The sequence below is a fragment of the Seriola aureovittata genome, chromosome 8 (assembly GCF_021018895.1).
Source record: "Seriola aureovittata isolate HTS-2021-v1 ecotype China chromosome 8, ASM2101889v1, whole genome shotgun sequence".
NCBI classification, from domain to species: Eukaryota; Metazoa; Chordata; class Actinopteri; order Carangiformes; family Carangidae; genus Seriola; species Seriola aureovittata.
Genome location: NC_079371.1, coordinates 21,210,915 through 21,237,172, shown reverse-complemented (window position 1 = coordinate 21,237,172; position 26,258 = coordinate 21,210,915). Strand labels below are relative to the sequence as shown.

Below are 26,258 nucleotides of genomic sequence, written 5' to 3'. Positions count from 1 at the left end.
TCTAATAAATGTGGACAGAAATACTCAAGCAAAGTAAAAGTACCTCAAAATTGTACTTAAGTGCAGTACTTGAGTAAATGCATTCAAATGGTAAATTACAGTAAACAACAACAATAAAATAAGTAATTTAAATGTGTCATCTTAGGCACTGGGAATTTACATAATTCATTTTTCTGTATTTTCTCACATGTTAATTAAAATAATTGGCGATCGATAATGAAAACAGTCATTAGTTGCATTCTTAATGGTGCCTTCTTTATGTTTTCAGGGAAAAACAAACAGTTAGAAACGGTGCACAGCAGTCAAAGCAAACTTTCTGTCAATGCTCTCATTTCTCACGGCCCTTCTTCAAATAGTTACTGGGTTGGATGGGCACATTATGCATCAAAAATTCCACCCACAGAAATAGATTTAAAAGTAGTAGCAGCTGGGCCAGCAGCATCTCTTCTAACAAGGTTTTTAGGGCACATCGATTGTGAGTGACAGCTCACTTCAGACCGTTTTGGGAAATGAGTGCATGGCTCTGGCGAGGTTGAGGAACAGCCGGCAGCCACAGAAACAGACGCAAGCTGAGAGGAACTTTCCTAGAACTTTCCTCGAATGAGATGTTTCCTTTCAAATTTCATTAACGTGCCCAGGGAGTTGTTTTTTTTTTCCTCCCAGGTAATAGTTTAGTGTAAAAGTCTATGTTGCCTGCACTCATGCAGACGTGTTGTCATTTGGCAATGGTGTTGCAATCCCAGGCTGTCGGATGCTCTAATTGACCTACATGGAGAGATAATGCGATGCCTGCCTGTTTTTGAGATGGTTGTGGGTATTTTTCTCTGTAGCTGCTGAATTTTTTCAGACTCAGATCTAGCTAGCATCAGCAGCTTGTTAGCTTCTATTCTCCCACCGACTGCCAGGATACACTGCTGTCAACCCACCAGGAAACTCTCTCTCTCTCTCTCTCTCTCTCTCTCTCTCTCTCTCTGTCTCTGTCTCTGTCTCTGTCTCTGTCTCTGTCTCTGTCTCTGCAGATTCCTCAACAAGTCAGTTTATTTCTGACATGTTGAGATCCAGCTTCTAAGCTGAATCAGATCATCGTGGCGGGCAGATGTTCCTCTGAGAGGGGTGGTTAGTGTCTGTTTCGGTCAAAACAACCACACTAAGAAAGGGGTGAATGTTTACAGAGTAACACATCTGTGTACTGTACCCTGTCAAAATCAGGATATAGACATCCACATATTGAGTAAAAGCGCGTCTAAAAGCGAAATGATGATGCAAACCAAATGTTGTGTCCAAGGATATCTAAACAAAGCTCTCTTGTTTACTTCCAGCATTTTTAGATGACTTACCCCGACCATGCTCTTACATTGTGATTTCAAACACATTTTCACTCTGTGAGGACTGTATAAGAAACGAGTGGAGAAACAGCTGAGGAACATCAGAAGATGAAGTGGAGCCATTCTTCAATGTGATGTTATTTCTTAGAAATGATCCAATTTTCTACATTATTTGCACAAACAGAGATTGAATATGACAAGATGTATCCAAAACTACTGTATATGGTTAATAGAGGTGGGCAATGTGGTAACAATCTTTTATCACAATATCTGCAATTTTACAGCATTATATTGAGATATATCATGGTTTAATTGAGAAACTAGCCAGATGGGAATGTTCTTTCATGGCAAACGTACACCTAACAAATCACAGCACTTCATCACATTGAAGCAAAAATCCTGTAAATCCAATAGTGCAGTCCATAAAGCAGTCCTGCTTATTGATTTGCAGCATTGCCTGCAATGACCTAGTACAACTAGAGATATTAAAGGGACAGTTACCTCAGAGTCACTGGTATGGAAAGATGAATCTCTGTCATCATACAGAGGAAATCACCATATCACCAGCTTTAAAGACTAACTAAAGATTTACTCATTTGAAAGTTAAATTTAAAACTACATATAATTTTTTTAGCACCCACTTTGAACTATTTTTGGGTTGCTTTCTATTTTGGAAACACTCAATTTGAAACTCCCTACTTAACATTCATAGTCAGTATATAAACAACAACAAATACTAATATGATTAAAGCAATGTTGCACTGTGTTTTCAATTACTCATTCCTAAACTGGTTATAAGTGCTTCATGACGAAGCTATAGGAAGTTATAATTGTTGACAAATTTTTGTTCGTTTTTTTTCAAAATAAAGGAACACTTTAGGACCTCAGAGATTCAAAGTCACGTCAATCCAATGCAAAATTACATATACAAATAATTAAATTGAGAATACACTTGGATTCCTTAATTTTGATGACATAACTTTGTAAAATGATGGAAGATTTGAACATGTCATTATGATGTGACATCAATGAAAGCTACAAAAAGCCAGCTCTAGGTTACACCACTAAAGAAGTAGTAGAAAAAAATACTTCAAAACCTTCAATGATAGTGGCTTGTTCATTTCATAACACAACTTAACAGTTCTAGAGAGCGGCTCCCGTCAGAGGCCGGTGGCGGACAAAGTCACGCTAGGCACACATGGCGATAAATGAAAATGTCACACCAAAGTGAAACATGGCTTTGAGGCAGCAGTGCTGTATTGTGTTCTACATGTGAGGTGAGCGCACATTTACCTTGCCCGACTTTCATGATGACTTTCATGGCTCGGCTCTTGCACACGCCTCCCTCTCGGTTCTCCAGGCCCTCGACTGTGCCGTTGGAGGTTGCTGGAGGAGGGGGAGGTGGGAGACAAAGGGAGAGAGAGCGGACAAGGTGGAGGACGAGGGGTGATGGAGGGTAAAGAGAAGGAAGGCGAGAGAAAGAGGAGGAGAGAAGATGACACACTGGTTAATGAGCACGTCCATAACGCACAGAACTAATCAATATTTACGACAAGCACTGATTAGCTGTTCCAGTGATTAGCCGTTCTCACCCTCAATCAACCGGCAGCTCCTCTCAACGGTATCTCTCATTAACACAATAAAGTGAAGTCAAATGAATGGAACAACATTAGAAGCTACTGAGGGAGGGTGGGCGCTGAGGTGGAGAGGAGGAACATGGACAGACCTGTATGTGTGTGTGTGTGAGTGTGAGTGTGAGTGTGAGAAAGAGAGAGAGTGTGTGTGTGTGTGTGTTTTCTGTCTGTGCATAGTTTAGCAGTGAGACATGCCAGCGAGAGTTCCAGCTGCTTGCCAAGTCCTCCAGCAGCTTACTCCCTCTGAGCCACATGTGTCATTACTTGCTGGTAGTGCTGAGAGCTAAATGCCTCCCTTAATGTTCGTGCGTGCATATATGTGTGTACATTTATAAATTAGAGCGCGTGTGTGTGTGTGTGTGTGTGTGTGTGTGTGTGTGTGCGTGTGTGTGTGTGTCAGCTTCTCCCCATTTGTTTTTAAAGTGTGTGTTCAGCTCTGACTTGAGTGAGGAGCTCAGGGTCGAGGGTTGTTTATTCAATGTCACATTCACTTCAGACACTGTGACACAATTGGCTGTCTATTTTAGGGCCCATGATAATGACCTAGGGAGACAGAGTGTGACTCTGACCTTTACACTGAGCGGCTAAGCACAAGGCAGTTGTGTATGTGTATGTGTATGTGTATATATATGTGTGTGTGTGTGTGTGTGTGTGTGTGTGTGTGTGTGTGTGTGTGTGTGTGTGTGTGTGGGCGTGCGTCTGTGTGGGCGCATGCGATGGCAGCTCTAATTTTGGAATTCCCCAAATGCTCTCCATCTCCGCTTCTGCTGGTTTAACTTCTCCCTTCCTCTGAAATGCTTTTGTTTCTCTTCCTCACATTATCCATCTTGGTCTCTCTCTCTCTCTTTCCTCTCTTCCTCTCTCTCCCTGTTTTTCCGCTCACATCATTTAGTTTTTTATCTGTGCTATCTGGCTCTACCCCTCCCTTTCCCTCCCTCTTAACTCAATGACCATCTCCCTGGGTGATTGCTTCAGATGGCACCCTCATTATGATGAGATAGTCTTGGAGAGGGTGCTTATCTAATGATGACACAATGAGAGGCAGACTCGGCTACAGATGTGTGTGTGTGTGTGTGTGTGTGTGTGTGTGTGTGTGTGGGGGGGGGGGGGGGGGGGTCCAAACAATGCACTCCAAACATTGAGTTACTTGCCTTGCTGGCACGATGTATCGATGTTTCTACATGTATTTCCCTGATATAAACTGATGTTGTACCAAGCAGCGTGGAAATCTGGCTCTGCAGCTACGGAAAGGCTCATCTAGTTGATTCATGCCTTGTCATTCCTAAGCATTATTAATGCTGACATTTTGTTTCCCTGTGGGATTTCAGCTTTGTTCTCTGGCGAAATTGAAGAAAACTAAATAATGAATAGCACTAATATTATGTTACATTATCAGATCATACTCAAGCTCTAAATTACAAAGAGAACCACAACATTTTGTTAGTGCGGCTGGAGTACGTGATAATTTGCGAGAATGATTGTGATAACATCGTGTCAGGAGCTCTTTTGGCAAATTCCCCCCACCCTAGACTCAACATGACTGAGTGAACCGGACACTGAAATATATACGGGGGTATATATATACGAGGGGCCGGCGGGGCCCGAGTGCAGAGCAGGAACAAAAAGATTTGAAAATTTACGTGGGACATTAATGTGAATGAACACTCAAGGCTAAGTGAGTCTTATGATTTATGTAAAGTCTATGCAGGGAGCATGTCTCTGCTAAAGGGAACATTCAAAGACAGTGAGGTGAACAGCCTGTTTCCAGTCTTAAAGGCACACTGACTCTCAGCCAAGAGCGGCCCAGACGCTGCCACACGTGCTAACCTCATCCTGCCATTTTCCACCCAATTTCTCCTCTTCTTTCAATTTTTAAATTTCCAGGGCAAGGTTATACAAAAATTAGCTCTTTGAAGATCGAGCTCAAAGGCGCTGAATAATCTGACTAAGAGTGAGCGTCATGCTATGAATTTTATCCACTCACGGAGAGCAAATCTTCTCAGTGTTAACTTGCTTCTGTCATCTAAATTAACTATTCCTTCAGGCTGGCTGCACAGGCTCCTGCATTACTGATGTGGCATGATGATAAGTTGGCCCTTGGAGGCCTCTGTTTAGGCTAAAAACTGAAAGAGAGCTGGATTTATAAAGAGATGACCACTTTATACGTTGTTTGTATTCAGGCCATTTAAAACGTCAAATAATTCAAAGCCTTTACTGTACCGCTGGAAATTCATAATCCGATTAACCGTGTCCAATTTTAACCACATTTCCTTATGTGAATCCATCTTTTAAGCAATATTCAAGATGGAAATCGACTACAGGAACAACTGTTGAGTGCGTAAAAAAAAAATGTCTTGCAGTCTGTTAAGTACCATGCTCTCCTGTGTTTGTCATTCTAACCTCTGTCTGGTATCAGTGTACTTACATCTATCATGTCAGAGTTCACTCAAAAAAAAAAAAAAAAGATGATTGCCAGCCACGATTCTCAAACTCCCAAAACCCTACTCCACAACAAGGACATACTGCCAGCTTTTTTTTTTTTTAATCTGAAAGCCTCTCACTCACTTTATCTCCTCTTTCTCTCACTCAATTTTTTCTCCCTCTCTAACCCTCTCTCTCCCTCTCTCTCTCGTTTCATCCCGGCATACTGACGTTAATCCAAATCTGGATTTCCAGATATTAAAAGGCCGACGGTCATGTCATGTTTTGGAAAGAGGAAACTGGGGAATTGGGTCTTCCTGTGTGTCTCAGCGGAGATAAAAACACAAGGGGATAAAGCAACAACAGGACCAAGAACAAAGAAGCTCCCAGTCTGCTGCTAATGATTTAGTGGAGCAAACCAGTTCAACGTTAGCGGTCCAGAATACCGAAAGAACTGGTCATTGCATGAAGGAATGTTGCTTTTTTTTCATTTAATAAAGCGGTCGGCTCCAAAGAGGGGTTTTTGTGTGTGATTTAAGGCCCTCTTTGTGGGTGTGGATCATTGGCCACAGAGTGACTAGTGAGAGAACAAAAGATCTACAGCTGCTGAAGTCATAAGAGAAACCAGGTGCCAAATGTTGATGTTGGGAAATATCTACAGTACAAATGTATCAGCCAAGTGAAAGCCATACAAGGGAAATAGCTGGCCTGCAACAAAAGCTCCAGCTCCAACACTGCACACGTACCACTACTGCTGACACATTAACATGCATATATGAATGCACACACTTCCATATACACAAATGCACACAGATTTCACAAGGACATTCAGGGTAGAGAGGAAGGTCTACTCCCCGAGGTGCTCCGAGGAGAAGAGTGGGAGATGTGTGAGAGATGCAGTGCTGACTGGCCGAGACGACACAAGCTAAGGCTAGAGTGCGATGCGGTGGTCTATATTTATTCTCAGGTCTGCTAAATGAGGTCACTCAGGTGGTCCTGCTGAATACATTCCCCATCTCCATCATGAATCATCTGCTGCTTATTATTCCTGTCCAGCCCAGGAGGGTTTTGCTTTCATACAGCGCAATGGGCTTGTGTGCACGTGTGTGTGTGTGTGTGTGTGTGGGCGTGCATGCGCGCCAGTGTCTATGCGTGCGCGTGCGTGCCAGCGTGCGCAACATCTGCCCAAAGCACTGAACGAGGGGATAGATACAGCCCATGTGACAGACAGAGAGCAGGTTGTTTAATGAGAAAGTGGATGAGAGGTGACATTCATTGGCTACCTTTCACACACCGCCCCCCCATTCTCCACAGCATTCAGACTTCCACTTAGACGAGCCAAGCAGGCAGCGGGTAGTCACAGTAACCGCCAATAATAATGTCTACATTTTCAAACCAGAAAAAAAAAAAAAAAGCTAAATACATAAACAGGCACAACCGCGATCTGATCACTCACACTTAGCATCAAGGAAAAACACCAGCACACAGAACTGTTTCATCCATTTGAGGCAAAGCAGGGAGCTGAACACAGCCTGTCAGGTATGTGTGTCTTGCACCAAACAGAGCGTCACAACAGAAATGGCTATTTCTCATACCTGCGACGTTTCCTATCTCGGTTTTTGTTTACATTAGGGAACCAGAGTCAAAGTGGGGAGAAGGAAAAGAGAGCCTATTTGCACAAAATATTTCACTCCTGAATGAGCACAGAGAGGGTTAGATTAGGTTTATGGGCCTGATTCCAGAGATAACCCTCCCCAGCAGATCTGGCATGCATGCAAACACACACACACACACACACACACACACACACACACACACACACACACACACACACACACACACACACACACACGCAAACACATACAGAGTGAGGTTGGCAGACTGGAATAATACTAGGGGATCTAGATGTTTGCACTTTGAACCTTTTCTAATCCTGAGTATTAGGGCATGGCTAAAGCCTGATTATGGCAGAATGAAATGGATCTAAATAGATGTCCCAGCCCATCAGCCCTCCATTTCTTTGTCCTAGAAATAGAAATGGAAATCAGTAATCAACCTCCAACCCCTCGCTTGCCGTCTCTCCCACGTAGCCTCCTCCGCCTCCACCTCCAGGTTTGGCATGGGCAAAGAAAATTCATTCAGACTTTTCATATCATCTCAGATGAATTAGGCGCACTCGGCTCAGCCAGTGTTTTCTTCGCGTGTTTCTCTTCGATAATAGAACTCGGCAGACAATAGAAAAAAAGCCATATCTATGACACTAGTGTCGTACATTTTTCATGCTTTTTTGAAAATCCAATATTGAATTTAGGTTAAAATAAATGTGGTTTTGAGTAATGTGCATGGAAACAGATGATTTTCTAATCTTCGTGTTGAATAACTGCTTTTTTTCCCCTCATTTTGTTTTTTTGCAAAGCATCATCATGTAGCTGCACTAACATCGCTGCGTGCTGCCTGTTCCCAGGAGCCGCTTTGCTGCGCGTACGGTAAGAAGGTAGCAGCATTAGTGTCAAGGTTTAAGATGGTTAGCGGCCCAATGCACACAACTGTTGCTGAGCTCACTGCTTCAGTATACAGCCAGAGGGGGAGCTCCTCTCCTGTGTACTGATTAGACTGCTCTCTCTCTCTCACACACACACATACACATGCACACACACACACGCACACACACACACACACACACAAAAGCAAAAAGCAACAACATGCACGGCTGCACACACACAAATACAGCCACACTTGGAAATGGTTGCAGGAAAAAAATACAGACATGTAAGCACTTGGACCCACAGTAGCAAACACACACTGAAGCACACACTGATATGTGCATGCACACACACACAAATACATATTCACGTGTACACACACACACACACACACGTTGGCTGCCTGTGTAGCCAGAAGATCAGGCAGGACTTAAGAGCTCCTCCGGCACCAAAATTACAGGGTACCTCTAAATCCTCCCAGCAGAGAGCACTATGGGATAGCGCGGGGCGGGGTGAGGAGGGGTGGGTAGTGCTGCAGAGGGGTGAGGGAGGGAGGTGAAGTGGCGAGGTGTGTGTGTGTGTAGTTGGGAGGCTGGGGGGGGGGGGGGGGTTGGGGTGTTTAGAGAGTAGATGGAAAGAGGAGTGTGGGGTGAGGAGGGGCGGCAGAGGAAGCGGGAGATTCCTTTTTTTGAAGACGAGCGAGTGTGCAAGCCGGGGAGGAGTGAGACTTGATCTGTCTGAAGTGTGCTCACGTGTGTGTGTGTGTGTGTGTGTGTGTGTGTGTGTGAGTGTGAGTGTGTGTAGGACGGTGGATGGGGCTGTCTGTGCGTGCATATGTCAGTGGGGGAATATGGAAGGAGGTGATGAAGTGAGGAGTTGAGATGAAGAGGAGGAGGAGGAGGAGGAGGAGAGCTCAGTTTGGAAAAAAGAAGAAGTGGGAGGTGATCTCTCTTTGTGAAGCAGAGGAAGCATATGTGTATGCTGAATTGTGTGTGTGTGGTTGCCAGCTTGCTTCCCTCTCACTCACACTCACCTCGCCATTTCTGTTACATTGTCCCCCGAGTCTCTTGTGTGCATTTTGGCCTCTGTGCAAATGTGTGCATTTGAGCATCTCTGTGTAGAGTTGTGTGTATGTATTTGTGTTTATTGGAGTGTGTGTATCTGGTTGGACAGATATCTGCCTGCGTACAAATGTTTGGGAGTATGTGAATTTCCCTTGGTGATTTTTTATTGTGTGTTCGTGCGCGTAGTGTGTGTGCGTGTATGTGGTTCCTGGACATCATTCAAAGCAGTCCCAGATTACTGAGCCAAAGGTTGGGCATTATGGACTTCCATGGCCTGCACCACTGGGCTAGTGCTTCAAGACTACTTATGACAGCTTTTAACCTCTGCAGAGGACCTGTCAGCGGCTCCCAAAGTGTCTGCGTGTGTGTATCAGCGAGTGTGCGCGTGTCTGTACAACACTCCCAGCTTGCAGACACAGAGAGCTTCTGCATCATTTAGCTGCGGGTGCCTGTGTGTCACCTCTCCGGTGAATCCAGTGGGGCAGAGCTTTTACACTGCTGCACTTTCCACTCCCTATTTCCCAAATCGGCATGTTGCAAAACCCTGTGCTCCTGTCCACAGCACAAAATTTCTCTGTGTATCCGCACACAAACACACACACAAAAACAGAGGATGACATTGTCCTGTACACGAGAGCACAAGGAAACACATAAGACAGGATGCGCACATGGGGACTTTTCACATACACACACACCCACGCCTACACACAAACAGAAGTACACACACGGTGCAGGCCGTCTGTCGGATCAGTAGGAGATAAAGGATGCAGAATAACAGGAGGACCTTGGGGAGCAGAGCAAGTCATCTGTCTCAAACATGAACAGACTGAGCGCACTCCAACATGACAGATGTAGACAGACTCATCTTCGAGCACATCGCATCCTGAACCTTTCTCCTGCACTCACTGCCCCCCAACCCCCCACCCCCTCCACCCCTCCTGCCCGCCACACACACACACACACACACACACACACACACACACACACAAACACTCACAAAATGAAGGAGGCCTGTTAAAAATGTGCATGCACGCTTCTAAGCTGAAACCCACATAATCTGACAGGTGTGCACCGGGGGAGTGCAGATCATAGAATTCTCAATGCAGTCGATTGCCACAATAAAACAGAGTAACCTGAGGAAGGGGGGGGGACTTATAGTTTATAATACTATAAGCTGTTGCATATAGTATTAAAGTTATGAGAAGCGACGACAGCAGCCAAAGCATCCAATATTAATTTCATAACCACACTGTGACTGTGAAATTCAAGCCTAGCGTGACTCTGTTGTTCTCAATATGGAACATTTTTAGATATTAGCTTTTTCAACTTTACCAGCTATAATGTATTCTGTTGTGTGGAGAAGTTGCCAGTAGCCCACACAACCCTCCCTAATGACAGAGTAGCTAATTGGCTGTAATGGCTCTTTTCACCGATATCACTGAGCTGCAGCCGCAGAAAACCTCAGCAATTTTACACAAACCATATGCAGGGGGAAAAACAGCCTGAAGAAGACGAAGCCTGGCCTGGAGTCGCTCTTTTCTTGCTTCAGCTGACCAGCCGTTGTGTACATCTAAATGCTCAACCACAAAAAGGAAAAGGAACCCTTCAGATGGTTCTGACTGTTATTTTTCTTTGTTCGCTGTAAACGTTGCTCACCATCAATTAGACAATTATTTCAACTGCTACAACCCTAGTAGGCCCACACACATTAACACCCTTGAATACACAAAACTAACAGGTGAACAAACATGCCCTGAGAGCTACACAAACACAAAACACCCAGCACACACACCCAGCACACACACACACAAACACACACACACACACACACACACACACACACACACAAACACACACACACACACACACACGCCTCTGAACTCTCGTCTGAGACAGTGCATCATTTGACTAATAGCAGCTGAAATGTTGCGTGTTCAGAGAAATAAGCGGGCGGGAAACTGGGTCAGAGAGAAAAAAACTGGCATTTCACCTTCCTATTGGTCAGAGCTAAAGGTTAGAAGAGATGCAACACATGCTGAAGCACACATACGCGCTAAAGCTAAAGGTTAATATTGTACATGTGGGAGTTGCGGAGTTACTGTTTATCTCGCTCTTAACCAGTGTGTGTGTGTGTATGTGTGTGTGGGGGTGTGTGTGTGTGTGTGTCTGTGTGTGTGTGTGTGTGTGTGTGTGTGTGGGTGTGTGTGTGTGTGTGTGTGTGTGTGTGTGTGTGTGCGCAGGGCTTGTTTGTGAGCTTGTGTGCGTAGTGAACAATGAGTACAAAGAGTTTTATCCTTGTTAAAGACAAAGGGGAGTTAGACATTAGTATTTCATTAATCCCATCACTGACCCTGTGTTTCTCTTAGCACAGAAGATAGTGGGCGAGATGCCCACACTCATCGACCAGCGGCCCATTAATCCACATCAACAGTCAGTCGACATGACTTCTTCTGCTCCTGTATTCCCTCACCAGTTCCCCCATCTACCCTAATTTCTTCTGGAGATTCTGTGAGACTGACTGATCACTTTCTGCTGCTGCTTCAAATTAAGAGCCATACAGGCTCTACCTCAGACGCACCCTTTGGTCATGCCCAGAGTTGAGATCATTCTGGGAAATTCTACACAAAGAAATGGAGCATATTATTCAATTTTCATTCTCTATTAACCATCATTTTATACTGGAGAGAGTTGGGGAGAATGCCAAGAGAAACTGAGAGAAGAGATAAGTATCTGTTGAGAATATTAAGAGTAACTGCCCTGAAATTACTGCTACCAAATGGCTGCAAAAATATGTCCATTTGTGACAAAATAGGGACAAATAATTTGATGTATCGGATGGGGATAAAACATGGGGAACTTTTGTTGTGGATGAAATATTTTGAGTTATTTACTATTTAATCGTTAATCGAAGCTTTAGTTATGTATGTATCTATTTATTTATCTATCTATGAAATTAGTTTTTGCTGTTCCCTTGCTTCTCAATTATTACAAATGGATCTACATATTGTGTCAGGCCCTTTTCACAAACTGAAAAAAAATATTTTGTAATTATGCAGTTACATGTTCATATTAATATAAAACGAAGCAACGAAACTCTTACTGTGACACAGCTACTGCACAGGAAGTGCAGCCTTAGACACGAAGCTTAGCAGCGAGCCAACTTAAATGATTTGTGTCAGCGATTCCCAACCTTTTTGACTTGTGACCCCTCACCACAAATTATAGGAGATTTTTCCGTCTCAGATTGTCTCGTTATAAGAGGCCTGAAGAGGCGAAAGTACTCATTATTCATAAGAGAAAAGTAACAAAATATCACTTTTGTGTAACGGAAATCTATCTTTTCTTTCTTACCCTTATCCTCTTTAATAATCTTGTGACCCCTCTGATTTTTCTCAGGACCACTTGTTGAGTCTCCATTCTTTGGTTGGGAATCGCTGGTTTCATGATGTGATATTTTTCTGCATTTTCATTGTTGAAAACTATTTTGCCTCCAAAGCAAATGCATTCAGAACGCTCTCACTAACACTCAATGAATAAACAAACTACAATGTTCTGAGCTCCTTCTCTTTGTAATAAAACTTGCAAAATTACAGGTTGTCAAGAGAGAAAACAGACTATAGAGCTCTGATTATCCCATTATTGTTTCCATAAAAATGCCTTTGTGTTAAGCTTAGCGTTTTATAAATCTCAGTAGTTTTCCTCAAAAACATCCACATTAGTGGGTGGTATTGGTATTGTCAGGTTACATGTGTAATCAGCTGACAGATGCCCACAGAGAGTCTCTTGGTGAGTTTGTTCCTCAGCAGGAGGCTCATTGATGTTTTCGTCTTGCTTCATTTGCACTGATAATCACATGAGGTGAACCATGGTTCACTCGCTAAATCCCAGCAGATGATAAAACTGATCCTCTCCGTCTTCTCTCTGGCCTTTGTGGTCATCTACAAAGGTGATATGGGACTCTGGACTCCAGAGAGGAGTCGCCCTGCTCGATCTGAAGGTCCACGAGCCACAAATCAGCCTGCGCTGCCTGATAAAAGAAGCGCTGGGATAGATCGGAATGTGGTGGGAGATAGTCGTGGCATGTCAAAGGCCATGAGGCTCCAGAAAACTAGACTGACTAAAGAGCTAATCTGTGAGCAAACTCCCCCCAAAGGGAAATCAGAGCCGAAGCCCTGGAACAAGTTAACGAACATGAACAGCGGAGGCCGATATATCCTCAGAGAACTCGCTGCTCATGCTGGTGCATGTAAAAAATGTGCTCACAGGGACTGTGTGTATGTGTGTGTGTGTGTGTGTGTGTGTGTGTGTGTGTGTGTGTGTGTGTGTGTGTGTGTATGCATGTGTCTCACTCTGTGTGAGTTTATGCAAATGTGTTTAGATGTGTGTACATGTGTGTGAGGCTCGACTGTGTCTGTGTGGAGCTCCTACACTGTGTCCATTCATCCTCTGTGGAGCTTCATTTTCACTGACCTTTTCAATCTGGCCTCCAGAAGAGAGTTATGACAACTGAGCCAGCCCTGTGTTCCTCGGCACAATAACACACATCAAGGATGGGAAACAAACAAACAAACAAACAATAACTCTTACCGCAGGCTCAGCACTTCCCATCTCAAATAGGTAATGGAAACAAACCCAAGGAGGTAGGCTATTCTAAGTAAGGGACAGGGAACGGTACAGTGATGTGATGTGCGAGGGGAGGCAGAGCAGGCGTTAAGGCTCAAGTGAGAAAGCTGCCTTCAGGCTATTGAAACTGCCTGTGTGATGTTCAGGTCAGAGGAAAACAAAAAGTGAAAGATTTAGGGCTACAGCTAACTATTTTTGTCATGAAGAAGACGGAAAACAATGAAAAACGGCTATCATAATCTCCCAGAGCACATGGTGATGTTTCCAAATGTAAAACCATCAGTTCAAAACCCAAATCTATTTAATTTACAGTGATGTATAACACAGAGAAGCAGCAAACCCTCACATCTGGGAGGCTGGAACGAGCGAACGTTTAAGATTTTTGCTTGATAAATGCCTCATGAGTGGTTGAATAAACGTTTTAGCACTGGAGAGATTACAGCGCAGACAGGCAGTAAAGACAGTGAGATGGACAAATAGAGAGAGAGAGAGAGAGAGAGAGAGAGATGTCAGAGAGACAGAGACTTCACTTGTTAAAGAGGAGTGAGTCGATGTCAGCCCATCTGTTGTCTGAAAAAATCAAAATCTGCAAGAGACACGACCAGGGCAGAGACGCAGAGCGAGAGAGAGAGAGAGAGAGAGAGAGGATAGTGCACAGGTGTGTGGGTGTGCGTGTGTCCCTGTGACCGTGCATGTGCATGCTTGTGTGAGTGTGTATGTGTGAGCCCGTGTGCCTAAACCCTCAGGGAATCCTCTGTACCTGCTAACATAGAGTCGACTGAACAAAGCTGACTGCAGCCAACATGGGACACAAGTCAGTGCAGCTCTAATGCACGCACACACACAGATACACACACACACACACACACACACACACTGAGAGACACATGGTGACATGGAGACAGACAGATATATAATAGATTGAGGCTCTGATGTAGCTGATGTGTAAAGTGCCAGAGCTCCGAGTGCAGCTCCAAACCACAGCGAAGGCTCCTCCGAGCTCTGAGGCCAGGCTGCAACACAAGAAGCAGGAAAAGAAACACACTCTTCCTCCCTTCCCCTGTTATTCGCCAAAACCCCAATCAGAGAGCACAGCAGACCACAGAAAAAATGCTGCTGATTACATCCTAATACACACAAAGCCAGCAGCTGACGCACATATACAAACACGCACACGCACGCACACACACACACACACACGTAAACACACTGATTACATCCTCTCTGGTGCTCCTCTATCCTCATCCCTGGTATCGGTTACACGGTAAAGCCACGCTGATCGAGGATCAGTGTTTTTTGGCGCAGGGCGGTGAAAGAGTTCGGGAGCTTAACCTCTAGTCCGAGAGCGGAGAGAGACTGAGGCTCCGGACCCCTGTGCCCCCAGCACAAATAAACAGCCACAACACAAAAATGTCTGGCAGACTCGAAACAATTTCCTGAAGGATCTGTCACTGTGCAGGAGAGAAGAGGCGGAGGAGGCAGGCGAGGGAGGGAGGGAGGAGGGTAAGATCTAAGGAAGAGAGAAAATAGGTGGAATGGAAAGGCAGAGGGAGAAAAAGATTAAGTTGCAGAAGGAAAAAAGAGGGAGAGAGGAGCAGAAAGAGAGAAAGAAATTGGACCTGTGGGTTTGGAACGAGAGGTAAAATCGTTCCGTCGCCATCTACGAAATCATCAACTCTGTGTGAGAGGCGGCACAGCCTGAACTCAAACACAACACGCATTTATTTGAAGACATGACGCTTCCATCTATGCATCCATCATGGTACGCATGCACAAACTTACAGCACACACATTCGTACCCATGGGACCGCTGACTGAGAGCATCTTGTGCTCAGCTAAGTTCTCTTGAATGTGCATTAACAAATGCACAATGCATACAGCAGCTTCTATTACGCAAGCAAATCTGTGCAGAGAGGAGGATGGACGTGTGCGAGCGCATTGTGTGTGTGTGTGTGTTTTTTTTTTTTTGGGAGCATCTATTTGCATGCTGTGTGAGCTTATGAGTATATATATATTTGAATTTGCTTATGTGGCTTTGTGCTTATTTATGCCTGTGTGTTTGTGCGCACACACGCCTCTTGTGTGTTTGTCTGCTCCTGTTACTGTGTTTGTGTGCCTGCGGTCGTGCTGGAATGGAACATGGACATTTTGCCACCGAGCTGAATTCACAGAAACGGGCTTGGTCCTGGCCTGCAGAGCAGTATTTAGACTCTGTATTTATGCGTTGGACAACCACAGCAATCTCTATCACCGCCTTGTGATTCATGTTTGTTTGCTTTGCTCGGCGCTGATTCGATTCCATCAAGAAGCTCCTTTTTCTCTCTTGCTCCCCCAAAACGTTTTCCGCAGAAATGTTCACGCCATCCCCGGTCAGGGTTTCATCAGCCACCCCTCAGTGTAGCTGACCAAGCATGCAGTGGTTTCCATAGCAAGGATGCGACATTAAAACTAACAACCTCTATAATTATACATCCATATTTCTCCGATGAGTTTGTGTAAACAAGCCCGGGCTCCAGCTCGGGGAGGCGGACTTCTTGGCAGGCCCAGGTTGAGGGTGCCACTGAATGGCTGTCGGAAAACAAAGCCATTTCAGAGTGTGCCTTGGAAAAGAGAAACCACTGTTCTAGGGATGGTGGAGAGGGAGAGCGAGCTCAGTCTGACAGACAGAGAGCTGTGATTTGAGCTTAGCTATTGGCCAGAGAAGAAAGACACTGAGAATATGTGTTGTTGGCAAAGCAGAGGGCAAACAACCTCAGACATCTCAGATGGAAAGGGAAATATGCATTTCCAGAGTGTTTTAGATTATGGGCTGTCATTGTTTTATCCTACGCTTATGTTTTTTTATACAGCGATACACCATTGTCCGTTACAATTTGCCTTATGGACAATGATGCTCATCTTCTCGTGTCCTACATTTACTTTTCCTAATCACTATGGACTCTACTCCAAACACGCATCTTTCCAGCAGTCTTAAGATGTCTCCTCTCCTTTTGCCTGAAGCTATTTTAGGGTTGCAAAACCACAGAGCTGGTTTCTGCATGGCGGATGGAATTAAAGAAAACCAGGAAGCTGCTTTCAATAATTGAAAATCGCTCATAGAGACAAGAGTCATTCAGCAAATGAGTTTGTGTTAGTTGAGAGAAGAAAAACGAAAACAAAAATCAACAGTGTTGTTGTTTCGCAGAGTTAGCTCTGTGGTCTCTCGTGGTCTGTGTGCTGAGAGGAGATCTAAGCTATCAGTTAACAAAAATGACTTGAACACAGACTTCCCACAGAAACTACACACACGCACACACACACACACACACACACACACTCACACAAACAACTTCCAAACGTGAGAGCAGAATAATGGAATGAGAAAAGGATGGTTGGAGGAGTAAGGGGTGACAGAAGAAGAGAGAGGGAGAGAGGGAGAGAGAGAAAGAGGGAGGCCTTGCACGCAGGATAAAATATTCTAATAAGATAAGCATGGAGCACAGCCGAGGAGGGATGAGTGTCTGCGTTTGGAGATGCACGGAGCGGACTAATTGAGATGAATAAATGAATATATCAGCTTCATCTAGCAGCGACGGGTTCAGCCGTAACCAATGGTTACCATTCACTGGTACAGCCACGTGAACCAGCCCTCCCTCTAAAGGAAAATCCTCATGTCCCTCCTACCCACCGTCCACCTCCCCCCCCACCTCCCGACCCAGCCCCCCCACCGCTGCCGCCGCCCCTCCACTCTAAACAAACTCCTCTGTAATAAACGAAAGGCAATAACCAGCGACAATAACGCTGTGCCTGCTAACCCTCTCTGAATGAAATATCCAGAGGAGAAGTAGCAGAGGCAGCCTGGATAGATTTGCAAAGCAAGCAGAAAGTCATATATTACACTGGCACTCTAATAAACACTGGGCTATATTCACTCATTGGGGGGCTGAAGGGTTGGGAGGTTGTTGGGTGGGGGGTAAATCTCCTTATCCCAGGCCATGCTGCTTCACCGGCGCTAACCTGACCTGTTAGCAGGGTTTACTTTGAAAATGAAATCCGTTAAGGCTTCCTGATTAGCTACTTAAAACTCTAAAAGGTAACATCAGTGACAGATACTCCCGAGTCAATCCACCACCGACTTCCTATGTGGATCCACTTCTTCAAGAATTTAGCTTTTTTTGAATAATTTACTCTTTGAAAAACGTGACATACACTATAACAACACAGCACTGACAAAACTTAAAGGTAAGGATGATGTGACACACCTTTATACAACAGTATCCTCTACAATCATGGGAAATAAAGTGATGAAACAGTTTTTGAGCTTTAATATTTCTTGATCCCATGATATATACCATAGCATTTAAAATGGACAAAGTAAGTGATTTTTTGACCCAATAAAACAATGTGTCCTTTGTTCTTTATTGATGGCAACTACGTGGGAGAGTCCATAATTGTTGAAAAAGGAAAATCCTGCACAGTGTCTCTTGCTTGTAATTAAAATATTTCAGTGTGGTTTTACAGAGGGAGGTTACCAGATGTGAACAGTTATTGTTCCTCAACAAAAATTCATGTAATTGCGAGTAAGAAATGCGTGAGTTATTTGCATCTCTATAATCTGACGATCAAAATGCCTTTTGTCCTTCTCAAATGTGCCGCTGACAAACGCAATTGCCTTTTTTTTTCTAAGTGGCTGAGATTTGATTATGGTAATTTTATGTTAACTCTAAAACATGACATTTAACTTTTTTCTTTTCCTAATCAGATTACTGTTATTGCACTTAAATCGAGCTATGAGCCTACCAGTGTTTATATTTATTTGACTCCGCACAAGTTTCCACTTAGGTGTGTTTGTGTGTGTGTGTGTGTGTGTGTGTGTGTGTGTTTAGTCTTGAGCTCACTTGCATTATTACCGCGAGTACCTGCGTGGGAGCACGCGTGTGCACATATGTTGGAGTGTTTACATCCTTACAAATGTAGGGCAGGGGCGGATCTTGTGATCCGCTGCAGCCGGGCCAGGGATTTCAAACTTGACCTTCAGCCTCTCCCAAGGGCAAATAAAAGGTAGAAAAGCTGAGTCGGAAAGTAAAAGCAAGATAGTGTTGGATGCATATTGCCGAATAGAGGACTCCTTTGGGGGGGGTTGTTTGATGGATGGAGGGGTGTATAATGTGTAGGATGCTAGAGGAAAAAATAACAGCGATGCAGAGGAAGAGCCCACGCTGAGGAGCATGAATGTTAGTGATATGCAGCACACCTCCTAACCTTAATCCTGTCAGGTGTGAGCACCACAGAAAGATCATCCCACAGTGTCAAATGCGATTTGTCAGATATATTCTGAGGTATTGTTTTTCAAAGACTGGGTAAGCACCCATGTTTAAACGAGTCAGGAAATAAATAGAGATTTTCCATTTCCAATTTATCCATGAACAATGAAGTGCTTATCAGTCACTCTGTGTTTTCCATACTAAAAAAAGTGGAAGGAGTTCCGCTGGATTTACCTGCAAAGTCAAAGAAACTAGGTGGCGAAGAATGAAAACAACTTGGCTGTTTGCTGCATGTATTTTACTAAGGCAATCTTCTGGAGGTGAGATAGCATGTGCTCCACTGCAGCAGTATTCTGGTGGGGAAGTCGGTGTGTGTCAGAGACCACGATGGTACACTGAGATGGAGAGTGACAGCTGTCAGGAAGGATCAGGCTTACCCTGCCCCGCTACACAGGAAATCAAGAGAGAAGAGGGGTGCATGACGACAGGCTGCCTCTGTTTACTGCCTCATGGCCTTACCCTTATATAGAACAGAGACGCACCGGCCCGGCTAACCACCGAAAGCATATCACCGAGCAGTCATGGTACATTATTTCAATGAGGGGCGAATGGGAGAGAAAATGGAGGGACTTTTTCTGGCTCCACTGGGGACGTATAAAGACTGTCTGTATATATATGTATGCTTGTCCCTTCTCTCTCTTTCCCGCTCTGTTGCTCATTTTCTCCATTATATTTCCTTCGCTTTAAAAGCCTCCTGTCTAAAATCACTTCTCTCCTGACTTTAACCTCCAAACACAGCGCAGCCATTTTCCTCACAAACAGCTCATTCCATATCCTGTGTTTAGACAACGCAATGAAATACAACCAGTTTATCCGCTCATACACAGGGGGGTTGGGAAGGTGTATGTATATATATGTATGTATATATGTGCGTGTGTGTGTGTGTGTGTGTGCACATCGGGGGTCCAGGGTACTGATGGACAGCACAACCTGGTGCTAGGTCTGGGGTTTAGATCAGTGCAGGGTTATCATTACTGAACCCATGCTGTGTTTCTGCGACCTCTTGCGCATGAGTTTTGACCTTTGACCTCACCCCTCCCTGTGACTCCTGTCAAGAGTCAGGGCCGGGATGGACGGGACCGAGCGGACGGGATCCCCTGCTGTGACACGGCTCGCACGGGACACACACACATAAACAAGTATACACACAAACACACACACACACACACACACGCACACCATTTGTTGCTTACTTTACCCCCTTGGAAGGAGCAAGCACAAGTAAGGGTGGGGGTGGGGGATGAAAGACAAACGGAGCCGTGTAGTCAGAGTGGAGGCCGGGGGACAAGAAAAACCCTGCTGGAAGATTCAGTGGAATGTCCACTCCCTATGCATCTTCTTCTCGTCTCAAACAGCGTCTGCCACATTCGACCGTTAATCAGGTCAGATAAGCCGGGTCTTTATAGGCCGAGGAGATTTACACCGCTCTGCTGGCCGGCTGGACCACATCCACAGCAGAGACGGTGGGATAACGCACTCACATCTTCTAGGCGGGGATAAGCTGGCCTAAAGGGGCTTCAACACACACACACACACAAATACAAACACAAACACAATGTGGATCCTGCTAAACAAGAAAAGCAGGAAAAGTGAGTTCAGTGGAGGTGCTCGCTCTCCGTCGCCTGCTCCCACAAGAAAACACACACATATTACAAACACACACGGCAAAGACGCATGGCTATTATCTAAATGATAGATGATGTGTGTCGTGGTGTGTGTGTGCATGCAGGCTGGAGTGGAATAAATAAAGCGAGCTCTTCCTGTTGCAAAGGACAACAACATTAACATAATACAGAGACAAATACTACATCCAAATTACTGCTGACACCAGAACGCTACAGTATATGAGCCTAATAATGATCCACCAGCAGGCTGGATCCAGCACGACCAGCCTCCCCTGTGAAGGATTTGTGATCTCACAACTGACTCTAGATATGAGTTCACAGCCTGAAACACTATGTAGTGAGTGTTAAGTATTCTTAGCACTTGCATAATACACACATCAGCAAGAATGTCGTTATGCAGCGGAGACACAAGAGAGCGTCGTATAAAAGCAAATTCAACCTAAAGTAAAGTTAGTTGATGTTCTGGCTTTGATGTCGGATCACACTGTAGCGAAGACGCACGCCCACGCACATGTCACGAATAGAGTTAGTTAAAATATTTATGATGTAATCAGGAGACAATATGTGGAGCAGCCCCGCTAACAGCCGGCTAGGAAGAGTTTGAGCAGACGCCGAAAGTGCCCAAGGTGTTTTCTAAAGACATGTGGGTGTAATAAAGCTCAAAGAAATATTTCTTAAAGTCCACATGATATGTTGCCACAGGAGCGGCCCCCCAAAAAATTGCTGCTTGATAACATCACAAGCTTCATGCTTCCCTGCATTCTGGCTTTGAGGGAGAGTTCGCAAATATCGATTGAACTGCTGCAGATCAAAAGGAAAACATATGTGAGACTTAATTTAACGTGGACTTTTCCTTCGCAGGGAGATGATATAAAGACGCCATTTTATGAGAGTAAAACATACTGTAGCTTGTTTTTATTTTAAGATTGGAGAGATGTAACTTCATATCTTCTTGAGCAGTTCAAACGGACATGAAGTTAAATCATCCAGGGAAGCATTATATCCATATTTGGGAAAGAATGCAATGTGAGGAGATTAATACTTAAGACTTTTATGGCTACTTTAACATGTTGAAAGGTTAATTATGTCATAGATGTATCAGTATTATATATTAAGCTTCATAAGGGAATACTGGTGGTGGCTCTTTTTTTCTGCTGGCCCGCAGAGCCTCTATTGATTTCTCACTGTGCCAGCAGCTCTTAAAGAAAAGCTTGTTGCATGATAGTTTAGACATTACATCCCTAATGCCAAGATCATCTCTGATCATTTCATTGATTCAGAGAGGAATCAATTACAGATGCTGCAGAGCCTCCAGCTGTCAGTACCCTCAGACCAGATCAACCACAACACATGTTATGATTTTAGAAAACTGTTCATGTCATTCCAGGAAATGCGGGGCTTATGGTTTTGGTGTTTTCATGGGATTTGTTGACAATTATAAAAATACATACCATCATCAGCCTTATCCTTTACTGCAATAGAGCAGTGGATTTAGCTGGGTATACAACCTGGGCATGTAATTAATGGGGTTGAAGCATTTTATATACAGTATTATATATGCATTACTTCACAGTAGTGTTTTAAAAGTGGTTTTACAGTTTATACTTAATTAAAAGCGTTTCCATGGGGACCTGGCAGACTGTGTGACATCAGCAGTTGAGCTCTAGAACAGTTAGACTGTGACACAACAACCAGCATTCTACATCAAAACCTGCAAACTCTTCACCCTGAGCTCACTCTGTTCATTTGTGCCAGGAAGAGCAACCAAGTTGTATTCTCAGCCCTATCGTCAAACTTATCTTTGTGAAATTTTAGTTGCTGCTTTGAAAGTTTTGTTTGTTCTGTTTGTTCTGTATTGTGATATACAGAAACTAAATATGGAGTTTCTTGAAGGAAGCAGAGGAATCTACAGACCCATCAGGGTATGTCAGAGGCCCAATTAAGAGGGCTGCATCCTTCTTGAGAGTGTTTGGTTTTTACTGCAGATTTAAACATCTTCAAGTTTACTTTTAAAAAAACTAACATTATCTTCTTTTGTTTAAAGGTGTTGTTTGATACAACCATCTATGATCGCGCTCTGCAGCTCTGCTGGCATATAAAGAGCTACAAGTCTCAGGTAAGAACTACTATCCTTCAAAGCCCACACCAACACAAAATGCCAGGTAAATCCTGATAAACTTTGTCTTGTCATACTTAAAGATGACATATCTCCTTGGTGTTTTTCAGATTGCTTTGTTGATGGAACTCCTAAAGCTTCAGCAGAAAAACCAGATCCCATCTCAGGTGACTGCTGAAGACATGATTGATCTCATTCTGGAGAGGAGCAGAAATACGCTGAGAGAACGGTGAGTTACTGACACACAAACACACAGTCCACCACTACATCTTGAACTCTTCTCATGTCACACCAATCTGTCTACAGTGAAGTGTAACAGTAAAGATAATGCTTCTGTTTTGTTTCTGTTTGAAGTCTTTGGGCGTTTGAGCTGGAGGATTTCGATGAGGACGAAGCCAGGCCTCTTCTGATGCTGGTAAGACAAGAATCCCAAGACCACTTGAATTAGATTGGAATGATTTGTTTTATTACGTTGATTTTAATCTCTAAATATGAAATAACTGGACTATATACCTAATTTGTTGGTCCAGGTGTGGGCAATGAACGTCAGCAACAAAATGAGGGATATTGAGTTTGAGGCCAAAATGCTCCTCAAGTCCCCAGAGGCCATACCCCCTAATTTTCAGTGAGTCACATTAGAAACACATTATCTATTAACAGCTGAACTACATTGGTTTTAATATGTCTGTGATATTCTGAAGGGTTTGAAAATGTATTTTCATTGACTGTAACCCACAGACATCCTAAAGTCCTCAGTATGGCAAAAGACTATGCCAAGATCCTGAGACAGAGACAGCAGGAGGCATCCAGCTCTAAAGTGCTCTCTCCACAGGAGGTGGTGATGGAGGTGGTTCCCAGAGTCCTGCAGGGCTTCTGGGTGCTTCCCCCTCACGCCCTCTTAAACATGCCTTCCCAGCTGCTCAGCAAACTGTCTGTTGGGGTTGCAAAGGCCACTTTGGACCGTGTCTCCAGTGCTCTCACCACTATGGGACATCAGGCCAACTTCTCCCGCTCCATGAGGGATGACATGGTCCTGTCTATCCTAACAGAGATCAGGCAGATGTACCCACACAATATCCTGGTGAACAGGATCAAGAACTTTGCACCAGTGCTCCTGAGTAAAATCGCTGATGTCGCCGCAGAACAGATTTGTGAGATGTTTCGGCCCCAGAACCCCAAAGTGCCGGCTCATCTGACACCTGCGGCTGAATCTCCAGCCACCACTTCTGAGGAGCAGCAAACACCCAGTCCAGATATAATCTTTGCTGTGGTTGAAACTCTATTGTCATACCCTGCTGAACCTGCAACCAAGGTTCACGCCAGAGAGGATGGTAGTGGAGAACCCAGCCTGGACAAAGACCCCAAATCCTCAATTGAACTAGACACTGCTGCAGTTAAAACTCTACTGTCACACCCTGCTGAACCTACTACCAAGGTTCACGCCAGAGAGGATAGCAGTGGAGAACCCAGCCTGGAAAAGGACGTCAAATTCTCTAAAACACCAGACTCTGCTGTGATCACAGCCCCTGCTGAACCTGCATCCAAGGTTCAGAGCAGGGAGGATGTCATTGAAGAACACAGCCAGGTGAAAGACCCCAAACCCTCAACTGAACCGGACACTGCTGTGGTTAAAAAACCACTGGCACAACCTGTTGAACCTGCATTCAAGGTTCAGGCCAGAGAGGAGAGCAGGGGAGAACCCAGCTGGGTGGAGGACCCCAACCCCTTTATTGAACCAGACATTGCTGTTGTTCGAGTTGCACCAGTTCCTCTTGAACATGTGGTGATCGCAACAGGCGACTCAGAGGTCACGTCTACGAACAACAGAGAGACAAGCTTCCTCAACTTCCTTCGACCACTGTGGTGTTGTTTTCTATTCACAGACAAAAAAACTGATTAACTGTTGTGATGTATTAAATGTGTTGTATTTAATAAATAAATTCTAATTAAAACATAAAATTATTGTGGTCATGTCAAATTGTTTAAATACTCTACTGTTTAAAGTATGAACACTGATTTGGAATGTGGAATATTTTTTTCATTCACAATTTAATGCTCAGGGTAAATAAAACATTTAACACTCTAGCCTCAGGTTTTTATTGTTTTTGTTTTTCTTGTTAAACACAATCTACTTTGTGCAAATCCAAAAATACTGGTACAGAATATAATTTTAACTGCTAAAGTATTACTCAATGGTTACGCAAAATATTACCTATAATAAGTTAGCAATAATAAATTACCCAGAAATCTCTATCTAAAAAGTAAAAAGTGTGTAGAATGCCTACATATTGTTTTGTAACAGGACGTATTTAGAGCCTTTACTTTCAGTAAATATGGTAATATCACAAAGCCAAAATACTTACAAGTAAAGATGCTGTATTAAAAGTAAATGTAAAAGAACAGGAGAACTATCAGCAAAATGTACATAATGTACAATGTATAGTAAACTAAATTGAAGATCAATATACAGAATAACCTTTATATAAATGTTCTTCTATGTCACCATTCATTTTACAGTTTGTAATCATTTGTTTTCCAGGAAAGAACAATATAATTTGGTGCTACTTACAAGGAAAATAGCAATTTCCCTGAAAGGAAAACTTAAATCTCCATGTATATTAAATCTTGTCCTGCCCTGTTGCTTATTTTACATTTTTGCAAATCTACCTGAACTTGCTGTGCACTGACTAAAAGACTCTCAGGGTAACACATGCAATTAATTGGAAGTTGGGAAATTAAATGTGTGCCAACTAGACCCTGTCTTTATTTTCCCTAAATTAGAACCAAAACACACAGTTCTTCTCTGTAAGCTTGAGATATGATAAGAAACTGCTCTTAAATTACAGACCCGTAAAATGAAAGAACACCTCATCTTAAGATATAGGCTAACTCCATTACTATTATTACTGCTGCATTAAATGTTAAAGCTGGTTGAGGTATAACTAATGTTACCCACAGTACAGTGGTTATAAGTTACGAAAAAAAACACCCAATGCCACTGTGCCATGAGCAAGGCATGGTATGTCACAAGCCACTTGTTGCTATGGAGCTGCTGCAGGGACCATTAAAATACAGTTTTGACAAAGAAACTCCCAGGTGTGACTGTGAGTAACCGAGTGTGAAGCAGAGATTATTGTTCAGATTGTTCCGGCTTCTCTTGTTAAATGAAGGCTAAAAAGCGAAATGTCAACAAGAATAATAATAATAATAATAATAATTCAGGACAAACTTACAGGTGATGTAGTAGTTGACGTTCTTCTTGAACTCCAGGCCCATGTAGTTGGGGCTGAACTCCTGGAACTTGATGGTGAACTTGATGTCCTTCTCAGGCTTGTTGCAGTTGACCAGGACATTAGGATCGAGGACGGTACTGCAGCTCTCCGCCTGCTCCCTCTTCACCAGGTACAACTTGTAGAACTCATATTCTCTGCCTTGGTCCGCTTTAGGACAGATGATGTCCAGCTTGTCCCCGATGTCTGGGTAGATCACCAGGCCTTTTCCAGCCACAAACCTGAGGGACGAGACAAAGAAGACAAAGTGTTACTCACACATAATTAAGGCAGTCTGGAAAAGCAGCCACATAATTCAATAGTAGTTTATACAGTCTTAATACTTTGAGCTATGGGAGTTATGGGTTTAGATTTGTCTGGCATGGGCTTTTAGG

At 43.8% G+C, this 26,258-nt stretch overlaps 1 protein-coding gene across 1 annotated transcript in view; it reads right to left on the bottom strand.

The window, feature by feature from the left end:
• efnb1 (ephrin-B1) overlaps positions 1–26,258 on the bottom strand; it is a 61,510-nt gene that overhangs the window by 9,727 nt on the left and 25,525 nt on the right. The window contains exons 2-3 of the mRNA XM_056382568.1: positions 25,828–26,105; positions 2,619–2,711 (exon numbers count right to left, since the gene is read on the bottom strand). Coding sequence (XP_056238543.1) covers positions 2,619–2,711; positions 25,828–26,105 — 371 coding nt within the window. The remainder of the gene's footprint in view (positions 1–2,618; positions 2,712–25,827; positions 26,106–26,258) is intronic.